This window comes from Nyctibius grandis, chromosome Z (assembly GCF_013368605.1).
Source record: "Nyctibius grandis isolate bNycGra1 chromosome Z, bNycGra1.pri, whole genome shotgun sequence".
Lineage (NCBI taxonomy): Eukaryota > Metazoa > Chordata > Aves > Nyctibiiformes > Nyctibiidae > Nyctibius > Nyctibius grandis.
This window is the reverse complement of record NC_090695.1, coordinates 32,960,891-32,981,960: the sequence shown is the minus strand read 5'-3', so window position 1 is coordinate 32,981,960 and position 21,070 is coordinate 32,960,891. Positions and strand designations below refer to the sequence as shown.

The 21,070-nt window shown below is 38.5% G+C and overlaps 1 protein-coding gene across 2 annotated transcripts in view; it reads right to left on the bottom strand.

The window, feature by feature from the left end:
* UHRF2 (ubiquitin like with PHD and ring finger domains 2) overlaps positions 1-21,070 on the bottom strand; it is a 99,379-nt gene that overhangs the window by 44,215 nt on the left and 34,094 nt on the right. For both annotated transcript variants that reach the window (XM_068422638.1, XM_068422639.1), the window contains exon 4: positions 18,130-18,348. In XM_068422638.1, coding sequence (XP_068278739.1) covers positions 18,130-18,348 — 219 coding nt within the window. The remainder of the gene's footprint in view (positions 1-18,129; positions 18,349-21,070) is intronic.

The window sequence follows — 21,070 nt, the reverse complement described above, 5'->3', positions numbered from 1 at the left end:
GTCTCCTGTATTTTCCCTTTGGGATACGGGCACTTAGAAAGAAACTTTCAGACTAAGCTTTTCCTAAAAGATATCCAGTATTTGAACTAGAGAAGACATTTTATTTTCTGCTAATAGTTACATAAGGAGTAAGCAAATACTATCAAATACCTTTACAAAGCTGGTATGTTCTGACAAATACCACAGCTGCATATCCGGAACTACACAGGAAGATCAACTAACACGGTGACAAATCATGGCTACTAATAAATGGTTAAGCCTTACTAAAGCTAGAAATCTCTGCTCAGAAAGTTGCTCTTAAAAGACTAATTCTTTTGCCACATTACAAATACAATAGCTTTAATAACGATCAGGCTATACATAATTTGTCTTAAAAATTATGGCTATCTAATAAAATTGTGGTTACGTTATTCTGTCAAATACATACAAGAAAGATCACTTTTCTTCATTTCTTCACCTTACCACACCAAAAATGAGACTTAAAAAAAAAAAAATCTTGAGTTATACATTATTGGCAGTAAATGGACTGCATTTGTATTTCATGCAACTACACTAAATCCTTTAAAGAAATTAAATCCCGTAACAGAGCTAGAGCCTTCAACATAACAGAATTCCTAATACAAGCTTTCCTTTTAGATAGGTTAGCCATAGCCAGATAGAAACCTTTAAATGAATCTTCTTATATCTATACTTTTTTCCCCCCATACTTTTTTTTAAACCTTCAGGTTGCAAAACACTCTAGACATACATAATCACAGATGACTAGAAGTATGACAACTGGGCATTATACCGGGTATTTCAAAGGTCAACTCTCAAGAAAATAAAAGCTGCTAGATGACAATTACCACACTGTGAAAAATGTATCAGTTCTTATAGTGTGAGAGATTCAGTTACAACTGCCAGATCTTTGTCTGGAATTATCCGGTTTTATCACTTTATCATACTGAAATGAGAAGAAAAATATTTCAACACGTACTAAGAGTCAAAATACAATGCCGAATAAAAACGGGGAAATTTACTGTTAAAAAAATAGACACAAAGGTTATATTCACAGAAAGTATACAAAAAAGTGTCTAATAACAATTTATCTTTAGGACTCCTAAGAGCAAAACCTTACTCACACTAAGTCATGTTTACCACAGACAACTAATTCATTTGTCATCTTCTATGGTTACTGTCAAAGAGTATTGTCCAGGTCAGCAGATTAACAGCCACAATCAGATTCATAGAATCACTTTGGTTAGAAAGGACCTTTAAGATTATCAAGTCCAATCATCAGGACTTAGCATTACCAAGCCTACCACTAAACCATGTCCCTCAGCACCACATCTACACATCTTTTAAATACCTTCAGGGGTGGTGACTCCACCACTTCCCTGGGCAGCTTGTTCTAATGCTTGACAACCCTTTCGGTGAAGAAATTTTTCCTGATATCCAATCTAAACCTCCCCTGGCACAACTTGAGGCCATTTCCTCTTGTCCTACCATTTGTTACTTGGGAGAGGAGACCGACAGCCACCTCGCTACAGCCTCCTTTCAGGTAGTTGTAGAGAGCGATGAGGTCTCCCCTGAGCCTCCTTTTCTCCAGACTAGACAACCCCGGTTCCCTCAGCCACTCCTCATCAGACTTGTTCTCCAGACCCTTCACCAGCTTTGTTGCCCTTCTTTGGACTCGCTCCAGCACCTCCATGTCTTTCTTGTAGTAAGGGGCCCAAAACCGAACACAATATTCAAGGTGTGGACTCACCCCTGTGCTGAGTACAGGGGGATAATCACTTCCCTAGTCCTGCTGGCCACACTAGTTCTGATACAAGCCAGGATGCTGTTGGCCTTCTTGGCCACCTGGGCACACTGCCGGCTCATATTCAGCTGGCTGTTGACCAACACCCCCAGGTCCTTTTCCGCCAGGCAGTTTTTCAGCCACTCTTCCCCAAGCCTGTAGCAGTACATGGGTTTGTTGTGAACCAAGTGCAAGACCTAGCACTTGGCCTTGTTGAACCTCATACAGTTGGCCTCGGCCCATCAATCAAGCCGATCAACACTCCCACGCAACTTGGTGTTGTCTGCAAACTTACTGAGGTTGCACTCAATTCCCTCGTCTAGATCATTGGTAAAGATATTAAAGAGAACTGGCCCCAATACTGAGCCCTGGAAAACACCACTTGTGACCCGCCACCAACTGAATTTAACTCCATTCACCACAAGTCTTTGGGCCCAGCCATCCAGACAGTTCTTTACCCAGCAAAGTGTATGCCTGTCCAGGCCATAAGCAGCCAGTTTCTCCAGGAGAATGCTGTGGGAAATGGTATCAAAGACTTACTGAAGTCTAGGTAGACAACATCCACAGCCTTCCCCTCATCCAGTAAGCGGGTCACATTGTCATAGAAAGAGATGAGGTTAGTCAAGCAGGACCTGCCTTTCATAAACCCATGCTGACTGAGCCTGATCACCTGGTTATCCTGTACATGTCACGTGATGGCACTCAAGATGATCTGCTCCATAACCTTCCCCAATAATGGAATAAAACCTAACAGAATATAATGTTGGCTACACTCTCCAAATGTATGAATTCAGTTAACAAACAATACAAAACTCAAAACAGGATCAAATTAACTACCACTTTCAGTGTCTATTTTTTCACATGCACTGCTTTGTTTACATCCCATTTATGATTAATCAGCCTCTCTTCTGCTTTTGCAAAGCTTTCAGCCAGCAACTCTTCACTTTCCCCCGTGTCATCAAACAACAGTTAGATAACTTCTTCAGAAATATGCAATCTTTTCAATATTACCATTCATAATGCTTGTTAGAACTTTTAGTGTCATCCCCTTAAAAGTGGTTCAGCTGCTAGAACTCATGTCTAGTGTATGTATCAACAACTTTTCATTATGTCTTTACACTTTGTGCTTTCACATTTAACAGCTTCATGAACCTGTATCCTGACTTACTCAATACGTACTTTATAAAGTGAGGACTATTTTTTACAAATGCTTCTTTTTGCCTTTGAAACAAGAGAAACTGTGTTCCTGAACTGAGCTCGTGAACAAACGTTTATCAACTTTTATTATAAAAATATTAAATTAAAAATGTTAAAATAATTAGGCTAGGGAATTAAATATGTGCTATTGCAACAAATAATCTCTACAGAAATCTGCTCTCGAAAAACAGAATTATGTTGTGATGTTCACTTTAATATATTCACTCTAAGTCACTATCAGCCAAAAGAATGTTTTGAAACTAAAGCAAATACATGTAACAGCACGCATATTTCAAAAGATATGAAAGGGAAAATATCTTCATTCAATATCAAATACTGCAGTGTGAAAATTGCTACTGGTTGCTTTACATTTAAACATTAACTATAACTTAGACTAAACAGTAGTTTCAACAAACTGCAAACACACATTGTCCACACAGAATGTAACAAAAGCTAAAATGTACCCATAAAACAATTACAACCCTCACCAAACATGACTGGAAATTTGATTTTAAACAAGCTTGTTTTAAAGGCAACGTACAAAATCTTCCCACATGAAGACAACATATTACACTGATAATTTGACAAAATTCTGCTAGGTTGCACTGAATTACACAGAGGTTCTTTTATTTTGTATTGTATGCAAGCAGAAAAATAGATAACATTTTCAAGATTTTCTCAGAATATTCCACACTTATTTGGTTCATCACGAAAATACAAATGCAGAGTTACAAAACTGGACAGTATTAGTTGTACTTTTAATTCAACTTTATTTATATTACACAAGCCACTATAACGACAAAGATACAACTTTTCAACTATGCAAAGATTTTATTACTCTCTATATGTAGCAATAAGACTAAAAAAAAAAAGTTAAAAAATCCTGTTTCCCAGGATATGTTCAAGACCCTACTAGCAAAATCATCATAATCCAATACGAATTGTTAAGGCCTTTAAAAACAAAACAAAACAAAACAAACAAACCCCGCACACCCCCAACTCCCAAACCTACAAATTCACATTGTGGATACACGTACAAGCCTGCCAGGATATTACTTTTTTTAATCTCAGTAGTAGGTGTAATGCTTGATGCATTTACAAAACTATATATTATAGTTCATGGTGCAAGACTCTGGAAGCAGAGATTTGGATGCAGGGACTATCCTTTTTTCCTTAGCTTGGGATCTGTAAAGGACACGAACATTAGAAAAGCAAGCATAAACTCAGTACCTGGGAAAAGGGGAAAGCACTGGCCTGAGAGAATAGCAAGTCACATTGTCAGATCCGATCCTAACTGTCTATTTACCACCATAGCTCAGGAGCATGAATGACTCTGCCCTATGCCATAAAATCCACCGAGGATACAAGAATAGAAGGCAGCGAATGAAGACCGACCCCAACGACTCAACGCTTGAGCCCGGCCCGTGGCCGGCAGTGTGGCCACATGCGGACCTGTCCGTGGTCCTGCAGGAAAGCCCCTGCTTCGAACCCAAGAGAGGGCACGACATGCAATTACTGCAAATACTTTCTTCTTGAACTCGATTAAATTTGTGGCTGGCACTATCACAATGCTAAACGGGCATCCACAGTTTCCAAATCCAGGTTCAAACATGCAGATGCTAACACCTACTTGACTGAATGTCCATAGAGAACAGGGTAAAAAGAGCTGGTTGAAGACCCACAAAGATGGAACCCCAAAGGCTTCATATATGAAAAACAAAGCTACAGGAGCTGTACTTGGCATCACAGGGCATAGTCTAAGCTCAGACCACTTCTCTATGTGTGTGTGGACTGAATCGCAAGACTCCAAACAACTCAAAAGTCTGCTCAAGACATCACTACAGGGGTCTGGACTGTCAATGAGCTCTTTTACACTAGGAAGAGGCAGAGCTACAAACAGGTGATTCTTACTAGAAAAGGATAAAAGCTTCTATCCATATTTTACATTATGTTACAATTCTGCGAGTAGATGCAGCACACATACCAACCATGCGCTTAGATACAGCTACAGGAGACCAATCTGTGTACCCAGCTGTATTAAGTAAGAATGTTAATTCAAAAACCAAGACAGAAGCAGCAGCACCTTCATAACAAAAACTCAGAGGGATACTGTCAGGATGAAAAGGTCTCATATAAAACAAAGACTAGCAAAGGAAGAGTCTTGAAAACACAGAAACATGGTAAGTACGCTGTACAATAATAAAAATAATACTAAGTGAATAAACAAATAAATTTAAGGTGCTTTAAAACAATACAAAACAAACCCAAAAATAAAAAAATAAAAAAAAGAGGAAAGAAAAATATTTTAAGGTATCCATCATAAAATAGTAAATACAAAGACATTTCCCATAGAATGCTTCATATTGAACCAAAGGAAAATAAGAATTGCTTGCAAACAAGGCCAAAAACACCTTTCTAGACTAGAAAGTTAGTAATGAATGGATTATCACAGCTTGAATGTACATGACAGCATCACTTTAATGAAAAAGCTTGGCATCCAGGGATGCTCCTGCTCAGAACAGGATGAATCTCATCTCACCAAAAATTCCTGAAAGTCAGAAAGTATACAGTGACTTACAGAGAGAAAAAGTTAATTTGGCATTTAGAGGGCAGTTACTCATTTTGGAATGTCTTCATTCCTTATATTGCCCAATTGTTTTCAGAGAAATTACATCAAATGCCTGTGCCATGATGTCCAACTCCATTACTGCATTATATTAAATGCTCCATTTAAGTGCCCAATGCCTACTGCATAATGGTAATAGAGCCTTTCTCGGTCTTATGTGTATGTTTGGAACCTGTGATGATGCCATTATTCATTTTTATGTAGATATATACAAATGTTCACAGACTTTTGGGTAAAACTGTTGGAGAGATTCCTCAACAAACAAGTGAGGAAACTGTGGACGGCGTAGGCAAGCAAAGAGCCTGGGGTGATCAGAAGAGAAGGAACACAGCAAGCAACAACAACAACCAAAAAAAGCAGAAGTGCAATCACTTGAAGTGTAGGCATGTAAAGAAAGTAGTGCCAGCAGAAGAGCCTTATGTTGAAAGCTCTCATGCCCTTTCTGGGGAATCAGCACACTCTGGTGCCTCCCTGAAACATCTATACACCAATGCATACATCATGGGGAACGAACAAGAGGAATTACAGAAGCCTGTGTAATTACTGCAGGTCCATGACCTCACTGGGATCATGGAGACATGGTACAATAGCTCACGTGACTGGGGTGCTGTGAGAAATGGCTACAGGCTCTTCAGAAAGGTCAGGCTAGAAAGACAAGGAGGGGCAGTTGTCCCTTGTGTGAGGACATGTCAGGAGTCAGTCAAGAGTTTACAGGTCAAGATTAGCAGATAGAACAACATGGTTGATGCTGTAGTAGGTGCCTGCTGTAGACCTCCTAATCAGGGATAAGTGTATAAGGCCTTCTTCAGACAATTAGAAGTTTCACATTTACAGGCCCTGGTTCTCACAGTGAACTTGAAGCACCCTGATTATCTGCTGGAAGGACAACAGAACAGAACACGAACAACCTAGGAACTTCCTGGAGTGCAGTGATAACAACTTCCTGACACAGGTGATCAAGGAGAGGTGCACTGCTAGACCCAATACTTACAAACTAGGAAGAACTGGTCATGCAACATTAAAGTTGGGGCAATTTGGCTGTGATGATGTTGAGGTGATGTTCAGGAACCTTAGAGGAGGGAGCAAGGTAAAAAGCAAGACAACCCCAGATTTCAAGACAGGAGTCTGTAATCCCTTCAGAGATCTGCTTGGAAAAATACCACGGGATACAACCCTGGAGAGAAGAAGGGTTCAGTAGAGCTGGTTGATATTCAAGGATCACCTTTCCCAAGCTCAAAAAGGTCTATCACCATGTGCAGGAAATCAAAGACAGCAGGAAGCCTGCATGGATGACCAAGAAGGAGCTCCCAGACTAAACTCATACATAAAAAAGAAGTGTGTGAGAGGTGGAAGCAGGGGCAGTTGACCCAGAGATGAGTTTGGAGTTTCTGTCCAATTGTGTAGGCATAGGGCTGGGAAAGCCAAGGTCTAGCTTGATTTGAATCTGGCAAGGGATATGAAGGGCAACAAGGAAGGATTCTACAATAAAAACAGGAAAGGAAAACTAGAGAAAATGTGGGCCCAATGCTAAATATAGCAGAGTCCCTGATGACAAACACAGAAAAGGCCAAGGTACTCAGTGCCTTCTTTGCCTCAGTGTTCACTGGTAAGACCAATGTTTAGGAATCCCAGGCCCCTGAGACCAGAGGAATGTCTGGAGCAAGGAATACTTAGCCTCAGTGGAGGAGGATTAGGTTATGGAGCACTTAAACTGAACATATGTAAGTCTATAGGGCCTAACAGGTTGTACCCATGAGCACTGAGGGAGCTGCCCAACATCTGGACAAGGCTACTCTCAGTCATCTTTGAAAGGTCATGACAACTGGGACACCTTCCTGAGAACTGGAATAGAGCAAACGTCACTATCTTAAAGGACGAAGATCTGCTGACAGACTGGTCAGCCTCAACTTGATCCCTGGGAAGGTGATGGAGCAAATAATCCTGGAAATAATTTCCAGATACAAGGACAAGAAGGTGATCAGGAATTGTGAGCATGGACACTTATAAAGGGGAAATCATGCTTAACCACTCTGACAAGCTTCTACAATGAGTCCACTTGCTTGGAAGATGACAGGAGAGCAGGAGATGTTCATGTCCACTTTAGTAAAGCTTTTGATACTGTCTCCTGTAACATCCTTACATATAAACTGACAAAGTATGGGTTAGGTAGAGCACAGTAAGGAGGACTGAAAACTGGCTGAATCCACAGGACTGTGACCAATGGCAAAAGCCCAGTTGAAGGCAACTCAGTAGCACCTGTTTAACGCCCTCATTAACGACCTGAATGATGGGCACAGAGTGGGCTCTCAGTAAGTTCACAGATAATACAAAACCAGGAGTAGCCACCACTATCAGATGTGTGCCACCCTCCAGAGTGACCCAAAGAGTTGGACCCAGAAAGAAATTTCATTACATTCATAGAGAAATGCGAAGTCCTGTACATAGAGTGTACCCCATGCACCAGTACATGCTGAGTGCCAACTGGCTGAAGAGCAGCTTGCTAGAGAAAGACCTTGAGGAATGCATAAACAACGAGCTGACCATAAACCAGCAACCCACCCTTGTAAGCAAAGACGGTTAACAGCCTCCTGGACTGCATGAAGAGCAGCATTGCCAGCAGGTAGACAGAAGGTGAATGCTCCTCATTACTCAGCACTAGTGAGGCCAGGTCTGGGCTCCCCAGGGTAAGACAGACATGGGCTTACAGGAGTGGTTCTAGAAAAGGGCCACAAAAATGACTAAGGGACTGGAACATCTTTGATATGGGAGTGTTCAGCCTGCAGAAGAGAAGGCTTGTGTGTGGAAGGCTCTTATCCATGTTTATAAATAGGGAGACAGACTCCTCTCACTAGTGCCTACTGTCAGGATAAGAGGTAACAGGCACAAACAGAAACACAGGACATTCCCTCTGACCACACAAAATCCTTTTTTACAGTGGTTTTCCAGAGAGGTTGTTGAGTTTCCACCCATAAAGATACCCAAAACCCAACCTGCTTTAGCTGACCCCGCTTGAGCAATCTCAAGCTCTCCTTTCCATGCTCAATGATTCTCTTAAATGTATACATATATTTCAACACCACTCCTTTTTTTTTTCTTTTATTTTCATAATGCTTTTCCTAATATTGTGTTCACCGTCTTTTTTTTTCTTTGCCTTTTTGCACTTCCGTTTGTTTTCCTCTGTTCTTCCTCTTCTGTTTGGAATTACTTTCCTCCGTGGGAACAAAGTAAGCTTCAAAACACTTCTAAAAACTACCCCCTAGAAAGCAAATCAAAAGACTTTGTGGTTCCAGGTCTGCATGTTTATTAGAGAAAGGACAGTGTTACAAATACTGAAGATACAGTTTGTGTTCTGGGAAACAAACAAAAACCTCCAAGATCCAGGTCAACCCATTCTTCACCTTCAAGATGCTTTTACCTTATGGTAATTATGAAATGGTTATGAAACCCAAAACATTCCAAACTTTAACACGTGGTACTTAAGGTTTTTCTGTTGTTAAAGCAATTAACGCTTTAACAAATAACAATTAAGTAACTGAAAAGTTAAGCTACTGAATGGAATCCCAAGAATGAATTTTCTCTCCCTCTCTTGCTGCAATTTATGTCCATCATCTCCAGTCTGCCTGCCACATACCACTGTGCTCCCAGAACCATCTCAGCAGCCCTTTGCTGAATTCACTCTAGCTTGTGTGTCTCTCTTTTGTGTGTTGAGGTGTGGAGGGTGTGTTTGGGGGTGAGTGGAATCTAGTATTCTTGATGCAGTCTAATTAGTGCTTTGTAAAGGGGAATAAATCACTTTTCCCCAGTCTTCTGATTATCCTCCTTTTCATACAACCTGCATACTGTTAGCCTGCATTACATACTGCTGGCTCATGTTCAGCTTGCTGTCTACCAAGACCCACAGTTCCTTGTCATCAGAGCTACTTCCCAGTCAGTATTGCTGCAAGGGGCTCTGCCATCCCAGGTGCAAGAAAACTCTGCATTTATCCTCATTGAATTTCATGAGGCACCTGTCAGCCCATTCCTCCTGCCTGTTCAGGTCCCTCTGATTGGCAGTACTACCCTTCAGCTTCCATCAATTTGGTGTCTCTGCAAACTTAGCCAAAGCACACTGCATTGCCACTGCCACGCTGTTGGTTAAGATACTGAACAGCAGAGGTCCCAGGGTACACCCCTGCAGTTCCCTTCTTGTTGCCACTTTCCAGGTAGTATACAACTCATCAACTGCTATCCTCTGAGCCTGATCATTCAATCCTATCTTTTTTTAAACCCATCTGGTTGCCCATCCACCCAGATCACAACATCCTAATTGGGATAGGATATTATGGGACATAGACAAAGATCTGCTGCAAGCTGAAGTAAATGACATATGTTGCTCTCCCCTTGGCCACAGAGCTAATCATTTTATCATAAAAGGCTGCCAGGCTTGTAAGCCATGATGTGCTCTTGGGAAAAAATCCACCCTGGCTATTCCAAACCATCTTCACATGGTCAGCACTTCCAAGAGGACTGTCCCATGGTTCTCCTCAAACTGAAATAAGGCTGACTAACCTTCTTTGAAGATGGACGCAACATTTGCCCTTCTCCAGTTGTCAGGGACCTCCCTGATCTCCATGACTTTTTAAATATAGCACAGAGGAGCATCACTACAGCATCAGCCAGTTCCCCAGGCATACTTGCATGCAACCCATCCGGTCCCATGGACTTGCATTGGTCAAGTTCTTGCAAGCACTCCTTGACCCAGTCCTCATTCACTGCTGAGGGCTCTCCTTGAATACTTTCACTAGGCACAGCTACCAAAGAGCTTGTCAGTGAAGATGAAGGCAATGAAGACAGTTTCTGCTGATACTGAATCATGTCTTTATCATCAATAGATCCATATTTCCTTGTTCAGCCTCCTACTGCCAAAGCAGTGGTAAATGCTCTCTGCATTGCCCTTGTTGTCTCTTACAAGTGTCAACTGTAGACAAGTTTTCATTTTTTGTAACACCATTCTTACACATTCAAAATTCCACCTTTTTACACTGCCCCTGTTTCCAGCTCATATATACTGACTTTTTGAACTGAAGTCAAATAATGAGTTTCCTGTTCAGCCTCGTCTCCCGATCCGAGGCTTGCCAGTCTCCTGATATATCTCTTAGCTTCTTGATTATCGGGATGAAAACTGTCTTTGCATTTGGAGGAGGTTGTCCTTAAGCACCTGTCAGCTCTGCTGAGCTACTCTACCCTTCACAGTTGTCTCCTATGGGATCCCATCACCCAGTTCCTTGAATGAAACTGAAGTCTGCTCTACTAAATTCCAGAGTCTATGCTCTGCTACTCTCCTTCCTCAGTTCCATCACAATCTTGGTATCTAATATTTCATAGCCAGTATAGCCAAAAGGCTATTGTTGATCATCTGATCCCCAAGCAGTTGTTGATAATAAACAGCAGATCCAGCTGTATCACCCTGTTGACCTATCCTGTACCTTTATTAAGTTATCCTCAACATCCTCCAGAGAACTTCTTGACTGCTTGTGTTCCCATGTCATCCTGCCAGCAAATATCCAGGAATTTGAGTCCTTCATGAAAATCAGTGCCTGTGATTCAGATACTTTTAAAGAAGGCTTTGTCCTCTTCCTCACTCTGACTGGGTGAACTACCACCACAATGTCATCTTTTTGGCCTCTCCCATCTTCACCCACAAGCTCTCAACCAGACTGTTGTCATCCCACTGAAGAGCTCCCTACAACCAAGCTTCTTCACGTCATGGTAGCCCTGCCCTCTTTATCTTTGCCTTTCCCCAAGAAGTTTGTATCCATCCCTCGCTTCAGTCATGTGAGCTGTCCCATCATGTCTCTACTATACCAACAATGTAATGGTTCTGTGACTATATACAGAACTAAATCCTCCTGCTTGTTTCTCATGCTGTATGTATACATGCACTTGAGATGGGTATCTCTCTTTTACCAATTCCAAGATCCCTTTTGTTCCCACCACCCTGCACCCTTTGCTTTCCACACACATGCCAATACCTCCCTTAATCATGTGTCATAATGTCCCTTCATCACCCAAAGCTCTACTCACCATGTTGGCCAGCCTGTTGGCATAGATGCTCTTGCCCCACTTGAGGATCAAGGACTTTAAGGAACACACGGGAACCCAATTATGTGCCCCATGGTATTAAAAGCCAAATGCCTGTTGACATGAGCTGTGCAATTAACCAGGTGTTGATCCACAGGATTTGCCTGCTCCTTTCCTTTGGGAGGATTTGTCCTCCAACGTCTTACCCTTTCACCAGCAGGACTGAGAAGCTCTTACATAACTGGGCTACTTAGCTTGAGAGATAACACTGTCTCTAGTAAGGTAGACTTGGTTTGCAGCTCAAATTTTAACATATCAAGACAAAAGAACAGTACATTCACAATCCAAAAGACTCAATATGAATTGCAAACACTTAGTCTACTTTCCCTCCATTTTGGGAAAGCAAACTCAAACACTCAAGTATAAGTTTCTCCATATTGCCAGTTAAGAACAGGCAACATGCATGGAAATGGCACAAAGGACAAGTAAATTACTTTTTATGGTCTCTCTTTTAAAATCGGGAAGAGGGAAGTATCAAAACATAAAATATTTCTTCCACATAAGAGAAATTATTATGATTAAGCAATCTTAAAACTGTAATCCTTCCACTCCTCTCTGCATAATGGAGCCTCCTGAAGATTTGTCCTCTTTAAAGTAGGAAAACAAAGCACATGGAAGAATAGCTATGATCTGTGTAGAAGAACCTGGCTGTCATAACTATTCAGGGAGTGTTTGTAAAATGGAAATTTTTGTCCAAAGAGAAAGACGGGAAAGGAGAAAGAGGAAACATGAAAAGGGTATCTGTAATAACAAGTCAGCCAAATACTCTTCAAAATATACTCTTTCAGTTCTTTCTGAACTTGCTGGTTTTGATTTCATAGATGCTGAACCTAGGGACTGTATCTTAGTTATTACCTTGGTGGAGAGGAAAATTACCACAGCGAGTGGTTAAAGGATTCACTCTGTTCATGTTCTCTTCATGAATTATTCTCAGGCAGATACTGTTCTTCTCAAATGTCCCTCACATTTGAGCAAAACAACATATCCTGGACACCAGCCTTTCTCCAGTCCCAGTGGCTGACAGTGTGTTCCAATGCCTTCTGGGCAGTTTGTCCTGCACCCCAGAGTCCTTTTTTTTGCATAAGAGGATGCACTGTATGCATCTTTAATAATGTTCTGTCCTCATGTCCGTTACGTCTTTTAATTCTTGAGTTTTTCCTCAAGAATGAAATCACAACTGAAGCAAGATTAAAAACCTTATCTGGAATTTAAAAATAAGCAGGTTGATTTCCAGTAAACTTCACTTCTTATGTTCAAACAGATCATTCTTTTCACACACACGCCCCACCAAACATGAGTTGTTTTGTCCAACAGGATAATTAAGTGGGACCCAAAATAGTCTCTCTGTTGTTAGTCACTGTTAAGAATTGTGAGATTATTACCTAAGGCTGTGTATCACAAAAAGAGCCATCTCTAGCTGTAGAGACTAGGGAAAAGCAGTTCACAGAAGTGCTTAAGAAGTTCTAGGCATTGCGTATACAGAATCACCATGAAAAATCCCAGCAGGCTTCTTGGACAATCAGAATCTATCTTGATATGAAACAGTTGCGTTGATTCAAATGGAGGTCTCTTCTTCAAAGGAGGCGACCAGCTCCACTGAAGTCATAAGGAGAAGAGGAAAGAGCGAGACACAAATTCATCTTTTCAGAAGTTTTGTTGCCTAGAAGAAACACGCCATTTTTATGTCTGTGCAAGAAAGCTTCAGGCAAGTTCTTCAGCAATTAGAATTCTCATTATTAGGATACCTGCTGATACAGCATTAAAGCTATTTTAAAAAATGGCTCCAAGTCATTCTTGTTAACATTCCACATATCAGCAAAACAATGTCTTCCCAGATCAACCAGCAACAGTCAAAGATGTTACATCAAAACAAATAAACTGGGAAGTTATTTTGGGTAGAAAATTAATACCACAAAAGTATACAAACATCAGTAAGGGATAAACCATGTAGACAGAAATTCCAGGCCTAAAGAAGAAACACAGTACGAGAACTTCACTACTGGGCACCTACAAAGTAGACATGTTGATTATCACAATACATACTGAGAGCGATAGGAAGTATGGTACTGTTATTTTTCTAAGTGTCAAAACAAGGTACAACTGCCAATAACTTTTTTTTTTTGATCAGCCAGATAGAAATCCACAGAAGCACAAGAACTCTTGAAATCATCCAGAACAACGTGCAAGACTTGTTTCACTGTTAGTTCACTAATCTGTAATGTGATTTAAATTCTGTACCTTTGCAAAGCTATAAACACAAACATTATGTATGACTTCAAAAACCTGAAGTTAAATATAAATGGAAAAATTTGTTCAAAAGAAGTAAAAGGAGCAGCTAAAAGTAAAATCTGTACAGGTAGCATAAAGACCGTGTAAAAACATCATACTGCTTTCTGAGAAAAAAAACATGCCAGACATGAATAAAAGGAGTCTAAAAGAAGATAAACAGGAACTTATACTACAAAAAAAAAAAAAAAAAAAAAAAAAAAAAAAAGCAGAAATTGTGTTCAAATGAGGAAGATAAGCCCCAGATCTGGCAGGTTACATAGAAAAACATCATAAGCATATTTAAAAATTAGAGAGATTTATCTGAAAACAAAACAATCTTTCCTTTTCCGGAGCAGGAAGCTTCCCACAAAAACCTGCAGAGCTAAAAGATGACAAATATAAAACTGAAAATTTAGGATCCTTCCTATTACTTTCCAATACCACTACTTGGGTAAAGATCTCAAATTCATTAAATATTCACTTAGTTAAATAGGTATAAAATCTGCAGAGTGAACAGTTTTTTCTGATATTCTTGTATAACTCCAAAGGCTTAAACGACATACAAATCTTGGTATTGACAGAGTCCTTGCTAAACTCAAACTTTCAAAGGCTAACCGAAGAAAAGTAAGAGCTGATTTTGGCTCTATTTATCGTGAAGTCTAGCAAAAATGCAAAGCACCATTTGGTTTCATTTGGTGCGGTGACTTTAACCATGTCAGCCAGCTCCAACATTAAAATAAGTTGTGAACAGTTTGTCCCACAACTACCCACCAGTAACAGGCATTTGATACATGCCCTTTAAAGTGCAAAGAAGACAAGTCATATTACTCTGGATTACAAATAACTGCTTTTATCATGAAACAGAAGATACTCCCAAAAAAGAAAAATAGAGGATGTTCAAAAATAGAGGTACACCCTGCAAATTTAGCCAAAATCAGTTCAGAGGTACCATACACAGGGATACCATTCTGAACTGTAAGCATCCACACACAGTCATGAGATGCCCTATGGTCCTAGACCCACGGTTAAAGCACTGATGTTTCCCTACTATTTGTATCTGAGACACAGTAAGTCCAGTTTGGATAGTTTTAGACATTCTGCCATTACAAATTTCAGTTGCAATGCAAATACAACACAAATGAGAATTATTGTGTTCAATTCTTCTGTATAGTGATGTCTTTTTCTCCCCCGTTCAGTCTCACTCCTCTCTTTTATAATATTCTCTAATTCATATTTGTTTCCCAAAAGATGAACTAATGATGATAGACTGTACAGGACACATCCTTCAGGTTACGACTCAGACATGAGGAAGGGTAACACCCAACAAAAACGCACGTCGACAGATACAGTAAACAAGAAGTACTCATCACATGCTCTACCAGCTCCAAAGCATTACCGCAAACAGTACATGTTCTTGTTATTTCCTGTCGTTGTGCAACATCTTCATGAAATCTTTATCAAAAGCAATCAAGATCAATAAATCATTCAACTATTGTGTACAAAACTGTTTTACACAAAGCCTCCTTGACATAATACAAGAAAGGGAAAAAAGTCCAAGCCATTAATATATCTGATGCAACTCTAAGAACTCTGCCTCCCTTTACTGCCTGCTAAGGTTGTTCTTAAGTAGTACATAAATAATTAGTCATTAACATACAATCAATTAATCACTAACATATACTCATAAAGCATTCAAAACAGATTTCACCTTTATTTAAAGCAATTAGCTAATGCTAACATTATGGTAAGAACTCATGACAACATATCAATAATATATTAAATTATAGAATATTCATATATTAATTATATTATTATAAACTAAAATATTGTAACAATAACATAATTCTAATTCTAAGCTCACTTATATTATTATATCTTTATATTATATCAGTATATTAATATATATTAATAAACATTGAAACACTATGAGATTGGTTTTTATTTTGCAAACCAACATACCTGAAATGTAAAGTGATTCTTGTTGCAGCATGTTCCTTACACAAGTTTATCTTGTCCTTTTACTGCTAATTGAGAGGAATGACTTAGGTATCACAGGTGACACAGAATTATTCCTTGATAAATTTCAGAAATGGCAAGGCTCAGATAACCTTACTTTCTGCAAACTAGTTGATTACTGCATATACAATCTATCAACATGTAAATGAAGCCTGAATTCTTAGGAAGAAAATTCACTGAAATTAAGTCCATTTTTCAAGTGGAATCTTAATTCATCACCTTAGAATAAGATATTTGTCAACTGTGGCTTTTTCCCCTCCTCCAATTCCTTTCAGAGACTAGTGTCAATACTACAGGGAACCCCACGGTATCTGCCACAGTACCCACAGTATCTGAAGTTACCATCTTCAAATTTGAAGCATACCTATCAGCTTATTTAGATTAAAAACAGTTATCCTATAGAGTTCCAGCCAGCATGAACAGAAGCCACCACGTTCTTGCTTTTGCCAACATAAAACATATTTTGATTATCGTATTTTAATAAATGGGAAAAACTCTGAAAGAATCCATGTAGACAACAGTTTTAAATAATGTTATCAATAGACATTTGAACTTCATGTAAACTGGTATGTGGACAGTTCTGTTCGTAGAGGGTCACAAACTCCATCTCTGATTCACCAAATGCCATACAAATATTATATGCACTACAATGAAAATCTGCATCTCTCTGGATTGGCCTCCATTTCTTAATCTCACCTCCCTTCCAAGTTAATAATTCAAACTACCTGCTCCATTTCTTCTTGCTTTACATTTGAAGTGTTTCGTAAGCCAAGCAAAAAAGAAAAAGTCCTTATGCCTGCGCTACTAAATACAAGAAGACCATAATGCACTGAGATTGTCTAATAAAACTCCTGTTATTCTAAAATCAGAAACCATCCACAAAACAGGTTTTCATTTACTTGCATGATTTACCAAGTCAATGTCTTTCCTATTTCCCATTACCAGGTATGACTGCATTTCTTTTTTACACAAAATATTGAACGGCATCCAATCGTAAGTCTTATGTATGTCTCTTCAAATTAACCATGTCCTACACTGTAAGTCTTCCTACAGATACAACAATTCTCATAAAGAAAACTACACTAGTATGTGAACAGTCCAATTTATTTTAAGGAATATATGCCCAGAACAATGGTACTACTCACTGAGTAAATGTGGGACATGACAACATTAAATCAATCGTTTCTTAAGTAAAAAGAAACTTCACTTCAGTTTCAGTTTAATTTTAAAATCAGTTTCACTCCTAACATATAAGTACCCATACGCTCCTCTCTTCTGCAAGGATGGAGGTAGCAGACTGGATCCACTTGCTTTTAGTTCTTTTGTGTCAGAAAAGGATAATGTTAAAGGAATGAGGTAAGCTAATTAGAAGGAGGAGGAAGGTTACAGTGAACTCCTCAAGGACACTGCCAATAAAGCTTGGTCACCTGTTCATCTCTAAGAAGGTAACCACACAACTTACTGACAGTAGCATCATATGGATTTCTGTAGAAAACACTGTTCCTAGAGAACTACACACAAGTTTTTAAGTGAAATAGGAAAACAAAGCAAAGATACTGAGGTGAGTTCAGACACATGAAAACTCGTAATTCCCACATCCCACAGTTCCACATTTTACTTATCAGAACAAGTAAATATATAAGAATACAATACCTGCACAAACGTTTTATTCTTTAAAAATTCCATTAGCCAGTTCAGAGACTTACTCAAAATGTCAGAGATGAGTAATACTCAGTGAAACCCAAGGGTTTCCAGTTATCTCAAAAATTTTTCAGCTTTCAATGGAATTGAACATATAATATATAAAAATTAATATAAATGTATAAATATATACTATACAAAGGAATATAACTAAAAACACACTCTGATCAATTTGAATCTCAGATAATACATGCAACCTTATGGTTGCCTCCAGCAATCCCAGGAAATGTAAAAACTCTTGACTCATAGCTAAGCCTGCACACCATAAAAACCATGCACCGTAATTCCATGACTCAGATAGCTGTGGAATCGAAGTATGACATTAAGTTTAATCTAGTTATGACTAGTAGACAAAGAAACCCTAACAAACTTACTTTATATGATATGTAAAGATTTTATGAGTTGGTCAAACAAATCTTACCCCAGTAGAATTTTAGCATGAACCTCTTTGTTAGTCCTTGAGATTTCTCTCAAAGAGGTAATTTCTGCATCAAACCAAAATCCTCTTTCTTCTGGAGTCTCAACATTGTAGTTAACCATCACCACATCACCCACTTTTAGTTCACTCCACTTCAGAATGGTTCTTGCTCGGGGTCGAAGATTACTGGTGTCCATTTCTATTATGCCATTCTCTGGGTACCTTGAAAAGTAAAACCAACAACAGTAATGATTACAACTCCTGTAACAGTAAGAATAAGTCACAGACAATATTTTTCAAAAGTATAAATTTTAAAATGTGCTCTGGGCATATAAGAAACATAGTATAAAAATCTGACCTAATATCCTTTTGCAAGTTTAGTTTTCATCTAAACACAGACAAGGAATTTGACTAATCTCAGATGGAAAAGCAGCCTCCATGAGTTTTCTCAAAAAAAAAAAAAAATTAAGTAAATCTATAAGCACTGGGTGACTTTTTGACTAGAATGCGATCAAGTTCAAAGTTTTCTTACACACATGGCCCCAGTTTGCTCACAGTAAAGTCAATATCCCAATTAAAAGTCATTAAGATTAAAACTAGGTTTTTCAACACAGCACATTTCTAACTTAGCTTTGCTTTCATGCATTTGTTACATTTCCATTAACTTCAACAACACCACAATTAGGACAGTTCTTTTTAAAGATCTGACCCTACAAACCAGCATATTACATCCATGTGGTGAATATAGTCCAAGTCCACATTCCATGCACCATGTCTAAAAAAAAAAAGCCTAACTACAAAATGTAGTGAGAAACAGAACTAAGACTCTCAATGAGACACATGAACTAACAAATTGAAAATGTTTCTCCCTTTAAATTACAAAACAAAAAATCCAGAAAGATAAATGTACAAATTATTCCTTCTCTTGACAATACACTTCTCTTGAAAAGATGTAGTAAGAAATGCAATATTAAAAGAAATTAATGATACACTAAATCATAATTAAAAAATTTTGGTTGATTTATTTTTCACTGACACTTAGTGACTTTACACAGTATTTTACATAATATTACCCACAAATTGCTAGGGTTTATAAGAGATTGCTTTCTTCCTCCTGTGTTGGTATATGCCATCACAGCACATACACCAAAAAAATCAGAGCATAAAGAATAATTTCTGAAGAGCTCCAATTCCTTTGCAAGTTAAGATAGTGATACTTGACGACACTACCACTAAAATCTCAATGCAAGAAAGAAAGCTTTTAAGATCTGAGATGGTAACTCTTCAGTTTAACACCATAGCCTTCTTAAATCCTCTGTATAAGACCATTATTCAATGATGGTAGAGCCTGTATAGTTTGCACAAGTGCTGTAAAAACAGCACAATATAGACATGATGAAACATTGCTTGCAGAAAAAAGCTGGCCTGTTACAAAAAGTAAAACGTAAGATGCGAGACTAAAATAGTGAAGTTCCCTTCTGATATTGTGTGTAAGCAAATAATCTTCCATCATTGAACTAGTATTAGATGAGGTCACAGTACAGATTTACCAGAGAAAATGAAAAGTCTACTGCCTATAAACAAGTGCTATTAAAAGTATTCATTCTTCCTTCCTAGCAAATATTGCTGAGGATGTTATATCGTAAATTACATTTCCATCATGCAATTATTGGTACTTTAGCAAGAGCACTCATGCTTTATAGTTAGTATACCTTTATCAAACAGCACTGTTAAATTGTAATTGTAAAATCCTACTCTTACTACTAAAACTGTCATTAGCACCATGAGGCTCTGATAGACAATAGCCTGAAATCAAGATGTCTGCTCCTAAACAGTTGACTGAAAGCCCACTGACGTAATTAAACAACTTCATTTAGCTTTGTTTTATGCTTTGTATTAACTCTAACACACCACTCTGCTACTACAGACAAGGGAGGGGGGAGGGCAAGGGAAGGGGCTAGACCTGGTATTCTATCTCCAAGCATATCTTCAACCTCTACCATGCAAATATCTAGAGTGTGCCTTAAATTTGTGGGAAGATTGGTATTTTTTTTTTTTAAAGAAACATGAACCACGACAGTTCAAAAGTGGCTGTACCTTTAGATAAACCAATGGTCAAGTAAAAAACCATATCCTTAACTACTTACAAAAGTCAAATCCAAAGAGTGTTTTTTCCAAACACTTTCAGATCCTAGTTATAAAAATCTGCATGACAGAAATTATATCACACAAAGACAGGTGCTTGGGATAGAGCCAGTATCCAAATGACAGTCTCATATGATGTAAACTCTCCACAGTTCCTAAATTTTTTTTACTTGGTTTTGTTTCCAATTTGAGTGTGTACTGCAAAGCTAACATTTGTGGTTTTACCTTTATGTCGTGCAGCTTTCCTTTAAAAGGACTATTACACAATTCTACTATAATAATTATGAATGTTGTAACATCCATAAAAACCATAAGACAGATGAATCCACAGGTAGTAAGACAAAACAAAAAGCAACTAATAGAGAGAATGTCTATTTTATTGAGTGCCTGAATAATGACATCACGTTATAGTATGGGCTACTGAAATCATAGTTGTCTTAAGTTTAAGCCACTAGCCAGTTCCAATCAGCTTACAATAAATCCTTCCTAAAGATTGGAGAAGACAGCAGGTAGCACAAAGTGAAGACTCAGTTTACTTGAACTCCGAAACGAAAATAGGGCTTACACAAAAGGAAACCAAAAAAATAGATAAAAAATAGACATCATTTATGTGTACAGTGAAATAATCAAGTGAGAAGTACATATGAGATCAGTGGGATTACAAAAAATAAGCAATACACATTTTCAGAAGTTCCAGTGTCATTATCAAAAAAAAAAACAACCCACAAAAAAATGTGTGACTTACAATAGTTTACACTCACAGAAACTTAAATTTGATTTGAAAAATCTGTTCTTTTCT